Source organism: Entelurus aequoreus, linkage group LG09, assembly GCF_033978785.1.
Source record: "Entelurus aequoreus isolate RoL-2023_Sb linkage group LG09, RoL_Eaeq_v1.1, whole genome shotgun sequence".
In the NCBI taxonomy this organism is placed as follows: domain Eukaryota; kingdom Metazoa; phylum Chordata; class Actinopteri; order Syngnathiformes; family Syngnathidae; genus Entelurus; species Entelurus aequoreus.
Genome location: NC_084739.1, coordinates 70877167 through 70894969, shown reverse-complemented (window position 1 = coordinate 70894969; position 17803 = coordinate 70877167). Strand labels below are relative to the sequence as shown.

The window sequence follows — 17803 nt, the reverse complement described above, 5'->3', positions numbered from 1 at the left end:
TACAGTGTACTAATAAGTACAAATAAAACGTATTAATAACAATAAATAAAGTGCACTAATAAGTATAAATAAAACACACTAATAATAATAAAGTGCTCTAGTAAGTATAATAAAGTGCACAAATAAGTACAATTAAAACGCACTTATAATAATAAATAAAGTGCACTAATAATTATGAATAAAGTGCACTAATAAATATAAAAAACACACTAACAAGTACAAATAAAACGCACTAACAAATATAAATAAAACACACAAATAATAAATAAAGTGCACTAATAATAATAATAAATAAAACACACTGATAAGTATAATTAAAACACACTAATAACAATAAATAAAGCGCACTAATAATGACAAAGTGCACTATTGAGTACAAATAAAGTGCACTAATAAATATAAAGTGCACTAACAAATATAAATAAAATGCACTAATATGCATAGATTACGTGCACCAATAATAAATGAAGTGCACTAATATGCATAAATAAAGTGCTCTAATAATAAATAAATAAATTGCACTAACAAAGATAAAGAAAGTGCACTAATATCAATAAATACATTGCACTAATAAATATAAATAACATACACTAATAATTATAAATAAATTGCACTAATATTAATAAATACATTGCACTAATAAATATAAATAACGTGCACTAATAATTATAAATAAATTGCACTAATAAATATAAATAAAATGCACTAATATTAATAAATACATTGCACTAATAAATATAAATAACGTGCACTAATAAGAATAAATAAATTGCACTAATAACTATAAAAAATGTGCACTAATAACAATAAATAAATTGCACTAATAAATATAAATAAAGTGCACTAATATTAATAAATAAATTGCACTAATAAATATAAATAACATGCACTAATAAATATAAATAAAATGCACTAATAATAATAAATACATTACACTAATAAGTATAAATAAAGTGCACTAATAAATATGTAAAGTGCACTAATAAATATGAATTAAGTGCACTAATAAGCATAAATAAAGTGCACTAATAAATATAAATAACGTGTATTAATAAATATAAATAACGTGCACTAATAAATATAAGTAAAGTGCACTAATAAATATGAATTGAGTACACTAATACATATCAATTAAGCGCACTAATAATAATAAATAACGTGTACTACTAATAATAAATACATTGCACTAATAAGTATAAATAAAGTGCACTAATAAATATAAGTAAAGTGCACTAATAAATATGAATTAAGTGCACTAATAATGATAAATTAAGTGCACTAATAAATATAAATAACGTGTACTAATAAATATAAATAACATGCACTAATAAATATAAATAAAGTGCACTAATATTAATAAATAAATTGCACTAATAAATATAAATAACGTGCACTGATAATAATAAATAAATTGCACTAATAAATATGAATTAAGTGCACTAATAAATATGAATAAAGTGGACTAATAAGTATAAATAAAGTGCACTAATAAATATAAGTAAAGTGCACTAATAAATATGAATTAAGTGCACTAATAAATATGAATTAATTGCACTAATAAGCATAAATAAAGTGCACTAGTACATATAAATAACGTGCACTAATAAATGTAAATAACGTTCACTAATAATAATAAATAAAGTGCCCTAATAAGTATGAATAAAGTGCACTAATAAATATGAATAAAGTGCACTTATACATCTGGATAAAGTGCACTAATAAGCATGAATGGTTGTCCTCCCATGCAGTCGCAGACAAGCTGTCGGCCAGAGACTCGTCCCCCACATCTGGCACAGACCGAGACTCCCCAGAACTGGTCCTGAAGTCCGAGGCCGAGGCCAAGGACGAGGACGACGACGACGAGCAGGCGGCCAGCAAAAGCGGCGACGAGATCATCCTGGAGGAGAGCGACTCGGAGGAGCCCAAGAAGGACGCGGACGCGGACGCGGACTCGGACAAGAAGCCGTGCCGCAAGAAGAAGACGCGCACGGTCTTCTCGCGCAGTCAAGTCTTCCAGCTGGAGTCCACCTTCGACATGAAGCGCTACCTCAGCAGCTCGGAGCGCGCCGGCCTGGCCGCCTCCTTGCACCTGACCGAGACCCAGGTCAAGATCTGGTTCCAGAACCGCAGGAACAAGTGGAAGCGGCAGCTGGCGGCGGAGCTGGAGGCCGCCAACCTCAGCCACGCCACGGCGCAGAGGATAGTCCGCGTCCCCATCCTCTACCACGAGAACTCGGCCTCGGAGGGCGGCGGCGCGGCCTCCTCCTCCTCCTCCTCCTCCTCGGTGCCCGCCAGCCAGCCGCTGCTCACCTTCCCGCACCCCGGCGTCTACTACTCGCACCCCATCGTCACCTCCGTGCCCCTGCTGAGACCCGTCTGAGACCCCCACCCATCCCACTAAAAACTCTATTTTTATACTCCATATTTTTCCCATCACATATTATTATTATTATTATTATGATAGAGTTTCATCTCAGGAGTCTACCTGCTCACACTGCCTAAAGAGTGTCTTTTATTTATTTCTTTGAAAAATATATTTTATTGTCATCTTGTTTACAGCCCAAATCACGTGTTCATGTCATACATGGTGCATCATCAATACCCTAGGGCAGGGGTGTCAAACGTACGGCCCGAGGGCCGGATCAGGCCCGCCAACAGGTTTTTACCCGGCCCGCGGGATGAGTTTGCTAAGTATAACAATTAATAATAATAATTAGGGATGTCTGATAATGGCTTTTTGCCGATATCCGATATTCCGATATTGTCCAACTCTTTAATTACCGATACCGATATCAACCGATATATGCAGTTATGGAATTAACACATTATTATGCCTAATTTGGACAACCAGGTATGGTGAAGATAAGGTACTTTTAAAAAAAAAATTAGTAAAATAAGATGAATAAATTAAAAACATTTTCTTGAATAAAAAAGAAAGTAAAACAATATAAAAACCGTTACATAGAAACTAGTAATGAATGAAAAGGAGTAAAATGAAGTGTTAAAGGTTAGTACTATTAGTGGAGCAGCAGCACGCACAATCGTGTGTGCTTACGGACTGTATCCCTTGCAGACTGTATTGATATATGTTGATATGTAATGTAGGAAGCAGAATATTAATAACAGAAAGAAACAACCCTTTTGTGTGAATGAGTGTAAATGGGGGAGGGAGGTTTTTTTGGGTTGGTGCACTAATTGTAAGTGTATCTTGTGTTTTTTATGTTGATTTAATAAAAAAAACAAACAAACAAACAAAAAAACGATACAGATAATAAAAAAAACCGATACCGATAATTTCCGATATTACATTTTAACGCATATATCGACATTTCTAATAATATTAGATTTTATTTGTAAAAAAAACACTTTACATTGAGCAAACAACCTCAAAGTGCTACAGTGTATTAAAAAAATAAAATTAAAATAAATAAAAATAAAAACTAGAACTAGCACGCATATGTCTAAAAAAAAAAAGAAGGCTTTTTTTTAAAAAAAGAAGGGTTTTTAAGCCTTTTTTAAAAAGCATTCACAGTCTGTGGTACCCTCAGGTGGTCAGGGAGAGCGTTCCACAGACTGGGAGCGGCGGATCAGAAAGTTCGGAGCTTTGTCCTCGGAGGCGCGGCGTGGTCGTATTTGCGCACTCTCATCAGGATCCTAGCAGCACTTATTCTGTAAGCTTCTGGACGTTCTCGCTGAGTCTAGTCTGGTCAATTAAGCTGACATTTTTGAATGAAAGAAACAGCTGTTCTAAATGTGTCCTCTAGATGTCGCAATAGCAATTATTTGTATCCTTGTAGATGATGCTACATATGTACAACGAAATAAACCACATGTTAGTGCACCAGTCCAGGAAAAATGATCAAACTGCATAAATAACATCCTGTCATTTGATTTTAATATATCATTTTTTTTTAATCTTCATAGATAATTAACACCAAATGAGTTAACTGATGGACATTATCATATACTTTATAATATAAATAGAATGGACTTTATTGTCATCATATTTGCATATAACGAGATTAAGGACTCCAATTTATGTGGAAACAAATATGGAATAAAAATATATCACATAAGAAGTAATAAAGATAAAAAATAAGAATTGAAATAAACGGACAACTATCCAATAAAAACAATAAGCGATCCTGTACAATATACAAATAACGACATGGAGTACTACTAACCCAACAACATTATGAGTCCTACAATTTCAGAATGAGCCAGTTCTATTTTTAAACAAAGAAAACAATCTGAAGTTGTCTTTATTTTGTAGTTATCCTGCCGTGATTGGGAGTACATTTTCCCTCCGTGTGGTCTAAAAGGAGTTTGACACCCCTGCACTACAATATTAACTACAACTTATTTCAGGTAAAATACCTTTTTGCTATTCATTTTCTGACCGAAATTTACATTATTACACTTTTTTTTTTTAATCAACTGCATTAAGGTACAAAATAATATGAATTAATTACACAGTCAATCTATCATTTAAGAGTCATAACTGCTGCAATTAATGAACTTTCCCAGCATATTTAATGATTGAGACGCACCTGCTGTATTTACCATGACGTGCAATACATCCAAGCCCATTCCCAGTCATCAATAATCATTTTTTATTGGATTATTATTTCTGTTTTGTTCATCTTTGACCAAGAGCTTGACGGGTGACAATCAAGACACTCTCAACTGTAAATGTTGTTGCTGTTTAGTTTTAGGGAATTCTGCTCCTTTCTTCTTTTTTTTTTTTTATAATAAGGTGTCGACTACACTGGTGTATAAAATAATGTAAATGTATATATTTAATTAAGGAGGACGAGGGAGGAGATTTTCTTTGTACAGAAAAAAAAAAACGCTTTTTGATATTGTATTGATGAACCGATGTGGTGCAAAATAAATGGAGAATATTCCCTACATTTTTTTGAATTGTAGAATTATTCCGCTTTATTTGTTGTTTTTTAATTGTATACATTTAATTATACGACAACAACAAAACGATGGACAGGTGGAATCCACTGAAAATGCTGTTTAGCATGAAAATGGTCCTTTCAATTAGATGCGTAATTGCCACCATCTTGCCTAAATTATGGTCTGTTATGTATTCAAAAGAGGACATTACTGCACGTGTGTGTGTGTGTGTGTGTGTGTGTGTGTGATGAATGTTTTTCTGCAATAATCTCCACCTTTGTACGTTTTCTTTGTCGTTGCTGCAGGTATATTCATTCCAATTTCACTATAAAACTCATTTAAAAAAATATGTCAAATTAATTCTGACAATTAAAACTCACACACATGCAGACAATAAAATGAAGCAATAATTTCAAACTTAATATAGAGATGATATGACATATGGAGCTTCCACTTTGTAGCACATCCTGCAGGTGTGCACCTGACACTTGATGCCCGTCCAGAGCCGCGTGTTCTTCCTTTGAAATCACGTCCACGTCCACCGGGAAGAAATATTGCAATTTTTTTTTTGCATGCAATTGGATTTTAATGCATGTTTAAAATGAAACAATAAATACAAATGTATGTAGGCTTGAATGTGTTTCAAGACCAAATAATGATACATTTAAATATAATTGATTGATTGCAAAATGTGTCATTTTTTGGGGGAAAAAAACGCACAATATAATTTTTATTATACTAAAATAACCATGAAATGAACAGCTTTTAAATACTTGTTTTTCCCCTCTTTCTTTCTTTCTTTACAGACAAGCAGAATACATTTTAGAGAAGATTTTTCTTAAATAAATTACAATTTAATTCGAAAAATGAAGCAAAAATATTTGTAGCTTAAAAACCTCATCACATATATTATGATTAATGTAGATAATTACAAAAAGTAGTCCTTCTGCGTGGCAACATGATGACGATGATGTTGTTACGTGTACTGCAACAACCAACACGCGTGCGTGATAATCATAATATGAATGCTAATAACAACAACAACAATAATACTAATAATATTATTGCTGCTCACATCATGATGACCTCATCAGGAGACAATATGCTCGGATCAGCACTAGTATTGACGTGCACCTTATCCCACGCACGCTCCACGCCACTCCATTACTGCAAATTAATAGATTATAGGGCGGCATTATTCCTCTGGCACATATCGACCTGGCGTGGGAAGTGTGTGTGGGGGGGTGGGGTGTCAGGGGAGGGGGGCTTTGGGTGCGTGAAGTTATAGGCCAACATGCACAACTCCACGGATGATGACCTTGATGGCCACACTGTGTGCATAAATTGGAAATTAAATGACCACTCGATAATTTCCATTTGTGTGTCTATGTAACAAAACAAAACAAAACAAAAAAAAATCCGATTACATGATCAGGCGTGGATTTTGGAGGCTATTTTTTTTTTTAAGCTTTATTGATGATTTTAGGGCTGTAATAAGCTTATTTTGGCTACGTTTTTGCACAATTCGACTTAAAGTATTATTATTATTTTTTTACGTTAAATGTAAGGCTCAATACGAAATGGAAGGGGGGGGGGGGGGTTAATTTGAAAAAATGACGCACCAATTTGATCCACAGTGCAAAATGCGCACTTCGGAGCCGTGCGTAATTACGCACGCCACCTGCAAAATACGTCACTCGCACGTACACACGTAGGTGATTTTATTTTGTATTTTTTTTTTTTTTTTTTTTTACATTTATTTTTAAATCTCCAACGTGTCACGGGAACGTCACCGAAGGCGCGCGCACGCAGTAAAAATGTTGGTGTTTGCAAAAAAAAAAAAAAAAAAAAAAAAAAAAGAACTCCGCCCCGACGCTTGATGGAAGGCGAGCATCCGATTTTCATCAAGGTTCCATTAAGTGAAACATAGGTTGCGCCGGCCGCGTCTGATTGGAACAGTTTAAATTTTAATTGTGTTTTTAATTTGACATATAGTTGCGCTGAAGAACGACGCCGGCGCGCCGCGAGGGGGTGGGGCGTGGAGGAGGAGGAGGGGGGGCGGGTTTCCTGCGGTCGATTTTCTTAATTTCTCCCCGAGGAATTGATGAGTCTATCAGGGCAGTAGATTGGAAAGCCATTAAAAGTCAATGGTTAGCTTGTTAATTGGAACTTGATGGATTGGGGCCCTTGGATAGGCGGTGCTGATCCAATCTCCCTGACTTTGTGTTTTCCAATAAATTACCCAGTTCATTTCCACACTCACATTACATAAATGGTGCACCTCCAGGGCTCTTGCATTTACAACTCTCTCTCTCTCTCTCTCTCTCTCTCTCTCTCTCTCTACTTCTCTCTCTCACCCACCAGAAGAAGTAAAGGGGGGGGGAAAAAAAAGTAGGGTCCCTCTCTTTTCTTGAATGGAAATCGAAACATCATCAACGTTTGTACTTAGAAAATTCATCGATATCATTTTGCCTGCTAATTTCCTTATTCCGCACGCCGGGGCGCGCCATAGATCATAATTCGGGCGCGCGGTTTAATATTTATCGAGGCTCGATTCCCCACATCTTGCACATGACTTCATCACCGCGCCCGCGTTCAAAACGCTGCCGGGTAAAAAAACGTCCTCTCGTTGCCACGTAGATGAAGACCTCAGACGTGGCATTAACAACTACCCTGTTTTCCCGACCATAGGGCGCACCGGATTATAAGGCGCACTGCCGATGAATGGTCTATTTTCTATTTTTTTTTCATACATAAGGCGCACCGGATTATAAGGCGCAGTAAAGGAGTCATATTATTATTTTTTTTTCTTTTCTTGTGGTCTACATCAGTGGTCCCCAACCACCGGGCCGCACAAGAAATAAAAAAAAAACAAAACAAAAATTTTTTTTTTTTTTTTTTTATGAAATAAACATAAAAAACACAATATATACATTATATATCAATATAGATCAATACAGTCTGCAGGGATACAGTCCGTAAGCACACATGATTGTATTTATTTATGTAAAAAAAAAAAAAAAAAAAAAATTAAAATACAAACCACCCCCCCCCCCACCGGTCCGTGGGCCAAATTTTCAAGCGTTGACCGGTCCGCAGCTACAAAAAGGTTGGGGACCACTGGTCTACATAACATGTGATGGTGGTTCTTTGCTCAAAATGTTGCATGGATGATGTTTTACTCATCCTCTTCAAGTCACTTTCTGACAATCTCTTCAGGATGCACCGTATTGTGGGCGCTCTTATTTACGTGCCTCCACTTCGACAGTGTCATCTTTGTTGTAGCGGATGTGGCGTGCAAGGACGGGAGTGGAAGAAGTGTCAAAAGATGGCGCTAACTGTTTTAATGACATTCACACTTTACTTCAATCAATAACGGAGCAGCGTCTCCTCATCCGGAAACAACAACTACAACAACACCCGGAAACGTGTCCCGTGAAAAAGCGTCCGACCGGAACTCTCTAATAACTAAAGTTCCTTGAGTGAATAATGTATAGTCACTACACCGGTATGTTTTAGTGCTTTCATGGCGAGTTTACTGACAGATATAAGTAAGAACTTTACACTACTTTATATTAGAAATGGCAACAGTGGAGGATGAATGTCACATAACAAGAAGATAGAGAAGCTTATCGACTACGGTGTCGACACGGACTACAAAGGCGGACGCACGCACATTTTCAGGATTTATGCAGATCCCAAATACAGATCAGCAGGTACCAGAAGGTAAGGAAAGTTTATTTTGCATAATACTACGAAACAAAACGCCAGGTAATACGTCTTACCTTATACACACACCATAATAATACTCCTATGTTGAAGCACAACAAGCGGTGTGGCTTCATAGCTTACCAAAGTCCTGCTAAAACATTTTTGATCCATTTTTGAGCGCCGTGTGTAACGTTCTATATTTTCAATGGAACATATAAAACGTTGGTGTCGTTTACTTGAGTCATATTGCCATCATAGTGCAGTCTACACGTATCTCTTATGTGCGATTGCCATCTACTGGTCACACTTATCATTACACCATGTACCAAATAAAATAGCTTCGAGGTCAGTAATCAAAACCAGAATTATTCCGTACATTAATAATGTAAGGCGCACTGTCGAGTTTTGATTTAAAAAAAGGATTTTAAGTGCGCCTTATAGTCCGGAAAATACGGTATATGTATATATTTGAAAAACACCTACTATATAATCCTAACATATCGACGTGGCCTCACTCGGTCAAAGTCCCTGGTCCAAACCAAAATGGCCATTCTTTAGATTTTTTTCCCCGCGTAACCTCACCAAATTTCCTACATTCTTTTGCGATCCGTGAAACCAGTGGCAAGGGCTAATTTCCCACCATTAGTTCCATAATATCAACATTTCCTGGGTTCCAGATCCGTTTTGGAACTTTGGTGAGTTTCCATGCATGTTAATGACCCAAACAATGCAGAGGATGGTAATAATATTATTAATAATGATGATAAAAAAAATCAATAATAACTAGTATAGCACTTGGAGACCTCCACTTTAAGCCCTATCTCCGAATAGTAATTGAAAAAAAACAGAAACCAGTGATCCGAATCAGCCCCAAGATCTCATCACTTGTTCCTTGTCCCATTTTTGACACTTTTGGAAAGTTTCATCAAAATCTGCCCATAACAAACTGACAGACAAGCACCAGCCAATACATGACTTCCTGGCAGAGGTAATAAACGCTCCGATAAGTTTGACGCAAACAATCCAAACCTTTTAAAAGTAACACAATACACACTGCGCAAAAATATCCACAATATTTTGGACATACAGTATTTGTACTGTGCATGCTTAATGTTGCCAAGTGAACCGAGCAGATACCGAATCACTGCTGGTCCCTTGAGGGTCTAGCATAGTGGTACTCAAACCCAGAAAACACTTGGCTCTCCAAGTAGCACCATAATGACCAACATTAAAATACTCACAATTCAGTACGATAAATGTAAACATTGTTTGGGTTGTGATGTGGAAATAATGCCTTTTACACCTGCTTTAGCTAAATTAGCATTCAGAAGATGCTAACGTCCCAATTAGTCGTTGTTCCAATTGGTAAAGGGAATGAAAAAAAACATACTATAGTTAAATACATAAAAAATACACATAAACAGATGTTTATTCCCACAAAATAATTAAATTGTTGGGGGTTGTGATGTTGGAAAACTGTATTTGAACCCTCATTTAGCTTAATTAGCATCCAAAAGATGCTAAAGTCCCAATTGGTCATTGTTCCAAAAGGGTCAAGGCACTGATAAATCGCAAAATATTTTAAAATGTAAATATACCCACATAAAGTGACAATTCAGTACGATAAATGTAAACATTGTTTGGGTTGTGATGTGGAAATAATGCCTTTTACACCTGCCTTAGCTAAATTAGCATTCAGAAGATGCTAACGTCCCAATTAGTCGTTGTTCCAATTGGTAAAGGGAATGAAAAAAAACATACTATAGTTAAATACATAAAAAATACACATAAACAGATGTTTATTCCCACAAAATAATTAAATTGTTGGGGGTTGTGATGTTGGAAAACTGTATTTGAACCCTCATTTAGCTTAATTAGCATCCAAAAGATGCTAAAGTCCCAATTGGTCATTGTTCCAAAAGGGTCAAGGCACTGATAAATCGCAAAATATTTTAAAATGTAAATATACCCACATAAAGTGACAATTCAGTACGATAAATGTAAACATTGTTTGGGTTGTGATGTGGAAATAATGCCTTTTACACCTGCCTTAGCTAAATTAGCATTCAGAAGATGCTAACGTCCCAATTAGTCGTTGTTCCAATTGGTAAAGGGAATGAAAAAAAACATACTATAGTTAAATACATTAAAAATACACATAAACAGATGTTTAATCCCACAAAATAATTAAATTGTTGGGGGTTGTGATGTTGGAAAACTGTATTTGAACCCTCATTTAGCTTAATTAGCATCCAAAAGATGCCAAAGTCCCAATTGGTCATTGTTCCAAAAGGGTCAAGGCACTGATAAATCGCAAAATATTTTAAAATGTAAATATACCCACATAAAGTGACAATTCAGTACGATAAATGTAAACATTGTTTGGGTTGTGATGTGGAAATAATGCCTTTTACACCTGCTTTAGCTAAATTAGCATTCAGAAGATGCTAACGTCCCAATTAGTCGTTGTTCCAATTGGTAAAGGGAATGAAAAAAAACATACTATAGTTAAATACATAAAAAATACACATAAACAGATGTTTATTCCCACAAAATAATTAAATTGTTGGGGGTTGTGATGTTGGAAAACTGTATTTGAACCCTCATTTAGCTTAATTAGCATCCAAAAGATGCTAAAGTCCCAATTGGTCATTGTTCCAAAAGGGTCAAGGCACTGATAAATCGCAAAATATTTTAAAATGTAAATATACCCACATAAAGTGACAATTCAGTACGATAAATGTAAACATTGTTTGGGTTGTGATGTGGAAATAATGCCTTTTACACCTGCCTTAGCTAAATTAGCATTCAGAAGATGCTAACGTCCCAATTAGTCGTTGTTCCAATTGGTAAAGGGAATGAAAAAAAACATACTATAGTTAAATACATTAAAAATACACATAAACAGATGTTTAATCCCACAAAATAATTAAATTGTTGGGGGTTGTGATGTTGGAAAACTGTATTTGAACCCTCATTTAGCTTAATTAGCATCCAAAAGATGCCAAAGTCCCAATTGGTCATTGTTCCAAAAGGGTCAAGGCACTGATAAATCGCAAAATATTTTAAAATGTAAATATACCCACATAAAGTGACAATTCAGTACGATAAATGTAAACATTGTTTGGGTTGTGATGTGGAAATAATGCCTTTTACACCTGCTTTAGCTAAATTAGCATTCAGAAGATGCTAACGTCCCAATTAGTCGTTGTTCCAATTGGTAAAGGGAATGAAAAAAAACATACTATAGTTAAATACATTAAAAATACACATAAACAGATGTTTAATCCCACAAAATAATTAAATTGTTGGGGGTTGTGATGTTGGAAAACTGTATTTGAACCCTCATTTAGCTTAATTAGCATCCAAAAGATGCTAAAGTCCCAATTGGTCATTGTTCCAAAAGGGTCAAGGCACTGATAAATCGCAAAATATTTTAAAATGTAAATATACCCACATAAAGTGACAATTCAGTACGATAAATGTAAACATTGTTTGGGTTGTGATGTGGAAATAATGCCTTTTACACCTGCTTTAGCTAAATTAGCATTCAGAAGATGCTAACGTCCCAATTAGTCGTTGTTCCAATTGGTAAAGGGAATGAAAAAAAACATACTATAGTTAAATACATTAAAAATACACATAAACAGATGTTTAATCCCACAAAATAATTAAATTGTTGGGGGTTGTGATGTTGGAAAACTGTATTTGAACCCTCATTTAGCTTAATTAGCATCCAAAAGATGCTAAAGTCCCAATTGGTCATTGTTCCAAAAGGGTCAAGGCACTGATAAATCGCAAAATATTTTAAAATGTAAATATACCCACATTAACTGACAATTCAGTACAATAAATGTAAACATTGTTTGGGTTGTGATGTGGAAATAATGCCTTTTACACCTGCTTTAGCTAAATTAGCATTCAGAAGATGCTAACGTCCCAATTAGTCGTTGTTCCAATTGGTAAAGGGAATGAAAAAAAACATACTATAGTTAAATACATTAAAAATCCACATAAACAGATGTTTAATCCCACAAAATAATTAAATTGTTGGGGGTTGTGATGTTGGAAAACTGTATTTGAACCCTCATTTAGCTTAATTAGCATCCAAAAGATGCCAAAGTCCCAATTGGTCATTGTTCCAAAAGGGTCAAGGCACTGATAAATCGCAAAATATTTTAAAATGTAAATATACCCACATAAAGTGACAATTCAGTACGATAAATGTAAACATTGTTTGGGTTGTGATGTGGAAATAATGCCTTTTACACCTGCTTTAGCTAAATTAGCATTCAGAAGATGCTAACGTCCCAATTAGTCGTTGTTCCAATTGGTAAAGGGAATGAAAAAAAACATACTATAGTTAAATACATAAAAAATACACATAAACAGATGTTTATTCCCACAAAATAATTAAATTGTTGGGGGTTGTGATGTTGGAAAACTGTATTTGAACCCTCATTTAGCTTAATTAGCATCCAAAAGATGCTAAAGTCCCAATTGGTCATTGTTCCAAAAGGGTCAAGGCACTGATAAATCGCAAAATATTTTAAAATGTAAATATACCCACATAAAGTGACAATTCAGTACGATAAATGTAAACATTGTTTGGGTTGTGATGTGGAAATAATGCCTTTTACACCTGCTTTAGCTAAATTAGCATTCAGAAGATGCTAACGTCCCAATTAGTCGTTGTTCCAATTGGTAAAGGGAATGAAAAAAAACATACTATAGTTAAATACATTAAAAATACACATAAACAGATGTTTAATCCCACAAAATAATTAAATTGTTGGGGGTTGTGATGTTGGAAAACTGTATTTGAACCCTCATTTAGCTTAATTAGCATCCAAAAGATGCTAAAGTCCCAATTGGTCATTGTTCCAAAAGGGTCAAGGCACTGATAAATCGCAAAATATTTTAAAATGTAAATATACCCACATAAAGTGACAATTCAGTACGATAAATGTAAACATTGTTTGGGTTGTGATGTGGAAATAATGCCTTTTACACCTGCCTTAGCTAAATTAGCATTCAGAAGATGCTAACGTCCCAATTAGTCGTTGTTCCAATTGGTAAAGGGAATGAAAAAAAACATACTATAGTTAAATACATTAAAAATACACATAAACAGATGTTTAATCCCACAAAATAATTAAATTGTTGGGGGTTGTGATGTTGGAAAACTGTATTTGAACCCTCATTTAGCTTAATTAGCATCCAAAAGATGCTAAAGTCCCAATTGGTCATTGTTCCAAAAGGGTCAAGGCACTGATAAATCGCAAAATATTTTAAAATGTAAATATACCCACATAAAGTGACAATTCAGTACGATAAATGTAAACATTGTTTGGGTTGTGATGTGGAAATAATGCCTTTTACACCTGCCTTAGCTAAATTAGCATTCAGAAGATGCTAACGTCCCAATTAGTCGTTGTTCCAATTGGTAAAGGGAATGAAAAAAAACATACTATAGTTAAATACATACAAAATACACATAAACAGATGTTTATTCCCACAAAATAATTAAATTGTTGGGGGTTGTGATGTTGGAAAACTGTATTTGAACCCTCATTTAGCTTAATTAGCATCCAAAAGATGCTAAAGTCCCAATTGGTCATTGTTCCAAAAGGGTCAAGGCACTGATAAATCGCAAAATATTTTAAAATGTAAATATACCCACATAAAGTGACAATTCAGTACGATAAATGTAAACATTGTTTGGGTTGTGATGTGGAAATAATGCCTTTTACACCTGCCTTAGCTAAATTAGCATTCAGAAGATGCTAACGTCCCAATTAGTCGTTGTTCCAATTGGTAAAGGGAATGAAAAAAAACATACTATAGTTAAATACATTAAAAATACACATAAACAGATGTTTAATCCCACAAAATAATTAAATTGTTGGGGGTTGTGATGTTGGAAAACTGTATTTGAACCCTCATTTAGCTTAATTAGCATCCAAAAGATGCTAAAGTCCCAATTGGTCATTGTTCCAAAAGGGTCAAGGCACTGATAAATCGCTAAATATTTTAAAATGTAAATATACCCACATAAAGTGACAATTCAGTACGATAAATGTAAACATTGTTTGGGTTGTGATGTGGAAATAATGCCTTTTACACCTGCCTTAGCTAAATTAGCATTCAGAAGATGCTAACGTCCCAATTAGTCGTTGTTCCAATTGGTAAAGGGAATGAAAAAAAACATACTATAGTTAAATACATACAAAATACACATAAACAGATGTTTATTCCCACAAAATAATTAAATTGTTGGGGGTTGTGATGTTGGAAAACTGTATTTGAACCCTCATTTAGCTTAATTAGCATCCAAAAGATGCTAAAGTCCCAATTGGTCATTGTTCCAAAAGGGTCAAGGCACTGATAAATCGCAAAATATTTTAAAATGTAAATATACCCACATAAAGTGACAATTCAGTACGATAAATGTAAACATTGTTTGGGTTGTGATGTGGAAATAATGCCTTTTACACCTGCCTTAGCTAAATTAGCATTCAGAAGATGCTAACGTCCCAATTAGTCGTTGTTCCAATTGGTAAAGGGAATGAAAAAAAACATACTATAGTTAAATACATAAAAAATACACATAAACAGATGTTTATTCCCACAAAATAATTAAATTGTTGGGGGTTGCGATGTTGGAAAACTGTATTTGAACCCTCATTTAGCTTAATTAGCATCCAAAAGATGCTAAAGTCCCAATTGGTCATTGTTCCAAAAGGGTCAAGGCACTGATAAATCGCAAAATATTTTAAAATGTAAATATACCCACATAAAGTGACAATACAGTACGATAAATGTAAACATTGTTTGGGTTGTGATGTGGAAATAATGCCTTTTACACCTGCCTTAGCTAAATTAGCATTCAGAAGATGCTAACGTCCCAATTAGTCGTTGTTCCAATTGGTAAAGGGAATGAAAAAAAACATACTATAGTTAAATACATAAAAAATACACATAAACATATGTTTATTCCCACAAAATAATTAAATTGTTGGGGGTTGTGATGTTGGAAAACTGTATTTGAACCCTCATTTAGCTTAATTAGCATCCAAAAGATGCTAAAGTCCCAATTGGTCATTGTTCCAAAAGGGTCAAGGCACTGATAAATCGCAACATATTTTAAAATGTAAATATACCCACATAAAGTGACAATTCAGTACGATAAATGTAAACATTGTTTGGGTTGTGATGTGGAAATAATGCCTTTTACACCTGCCTTAGCTAAATTAGCATTCAGAAGATGCTAACGTCCCAATTAGTCGTTTTTCCAATTGGTAAAGGGAATGAAAAAAAACATACTATAGTTAAATACATAAAAAATACACATAAACAGATGTTTATTCCCACAAAATAATTAAATTGTTGGGGGTTGTGATGTTGGAAAACTGTATTTGAACCCTCATTTAGCTTAATTAGCATCCAAAAGATGCTAAAGTCCCAATTGGTCATTGTTCCAAAAGGGTCAAGGCACTGATAAATCGCAAAATATTTTAAAATGTAAATATACCCACATAAAGTGACAATTCAGTACGATAAATGTAAACATTGTTTGGGTTGTGATGTGGAAATAATGCCTTTTACACCTGCCTTAGCTAAATTAGCATTCAGAAGATGCTAACGTCCCAATTAGTCGTTGTTCCAATTGGTAAAGGGAATGAAAAAAAACATACTATAGTTAAATACATTAAAAATACACATAAACAGATGTTTAATCCCACAAAATAATTAAATTGTTGGGGGTTGTGATGTTGGAAAACTGTATTTGAACCCTCATTTAGCTTAATTAGCATCCAAAAGATGCTAAAGTCCCAATTGGTCATTGTTCCAAAAGGGTCAAGGCACTGATAAATCGCAAAATATTTTAAAATGTAAATATACCCACATAAAGTGACAATTCAGTACGATAAATGTAAACATTGTTTGGGTTGTGATGTGGAAATAATGCCTTTTACACCTGCTTTAGCTAAATTAGCATTCAGAAGATGCTAACGTCCCAATTAGTCGTTGTTCCAATTGGTAAAGGGAATGAAAAAAAACATACTATAGTTAAATACATTAAAAATACACATAAACAGATGTTTAATCCCACAAAATAATTAAATTGTTGGGGGTTGTGATGTTGGAAAACTGTATTTGAACCCTCATTTAGCTTAATTAGCATCCAAAAGATGCTAAAGTCCCAATTGGTCATTGTTCCAAAAGGGTCAAGGCACTGATAAATCGCAAAATATTTTAAAATGTAAATATACCCACATTAACTGACAATTCAGTACAATAAATGTAAACATTGTTTGGGTTGTGATGTGGAAATAATGCCTTTTACACCTGCTTTAGCTAAATTAGCATTCAGAAGATGCTAACGTCCCAATTAGTCGTTGTTCCAATTGGTAAAGGGAATGAAAAAAAACATACTATAGTTAAATACATTAAAAATCCACATAAACAGATGTTTAATCCCACAAAATAATTAAATTGTTGGGGGTTGTGATGTTGGAAAACTGTATTTGAACCCTCATTTAGCTTAATTAGCATCCAAAAGATGCCAAAGTCCCAATTGGTCATTGTTCCAAAAGGGTCAAGGCACTGATAAATCGCAAAATATTTTAAAATGTAAATATACCCACATAAAGTGACAATTCAGTACGATAAATGTAAACATTGTTTGGGTTGTGATGTGGAAATAATGCCTTTTACACCTGCTTTAGCTAAATTAGCATTCAGAAGATGCTAACGTCCCAATTAGTCGTTGTTCCAATTGGTAAAGGGAATGAAAAAAAACATACTATAGTTAAATACATAAAAAATACACATAAACAGATGTTTATTCCCACAAAATAATTAAATTGTTGGGGGTTGTGATGTTGGAAAACTGTATTTGAACCCTCATTTAGCTTAATTAGCATCCAAAAGATGCTAAAGTCCCAATTGGTCATTGTTCCAAAAGGGTCAAGGCACTGATAAATCGCAAAATATTTTAAAATGTAAATATACCCACATAAAGTGACAATTCAGTACGATAAATGTAAACATTGTTTGGGTTGTGATGTGGAAATAATGCCTTTTACACCTGCTTTAGCTAAATTAGCATTCAGAAGATGCTAACGTCCCAATTAGTCGTTGTTCCAATTGGTAAAGGGAATGAAAAAAAACATACTATAGT

The 17803-nt window shown here is 34.5% G+C and overlaps 1 protein-coding gene across 1 annotated transcript in view; it reads left to right on the top strand.

Moving 5' to 3' along the window:
- The window catches only part of hmx3a (H6 family homeobox 3a), a 3954-nt gene extending 787 nt beyond the window's left edge, over positions 1-3167 (top strand). The window contains exon 2 of the mRNA XM_062057828.1: positions 1749-3167. Coding sequence (XP_061913812.1) covers positions 1749-2380 — 632 coding nt within the window. The 3' untranslated portion in view covers positions 2381-3167. The remainder of the gene's footprint in view (positions 1-1748) is intronic.
- The last annotated feature ends 14636 nt before the right edge of the window (positions 3168-17803 follow it).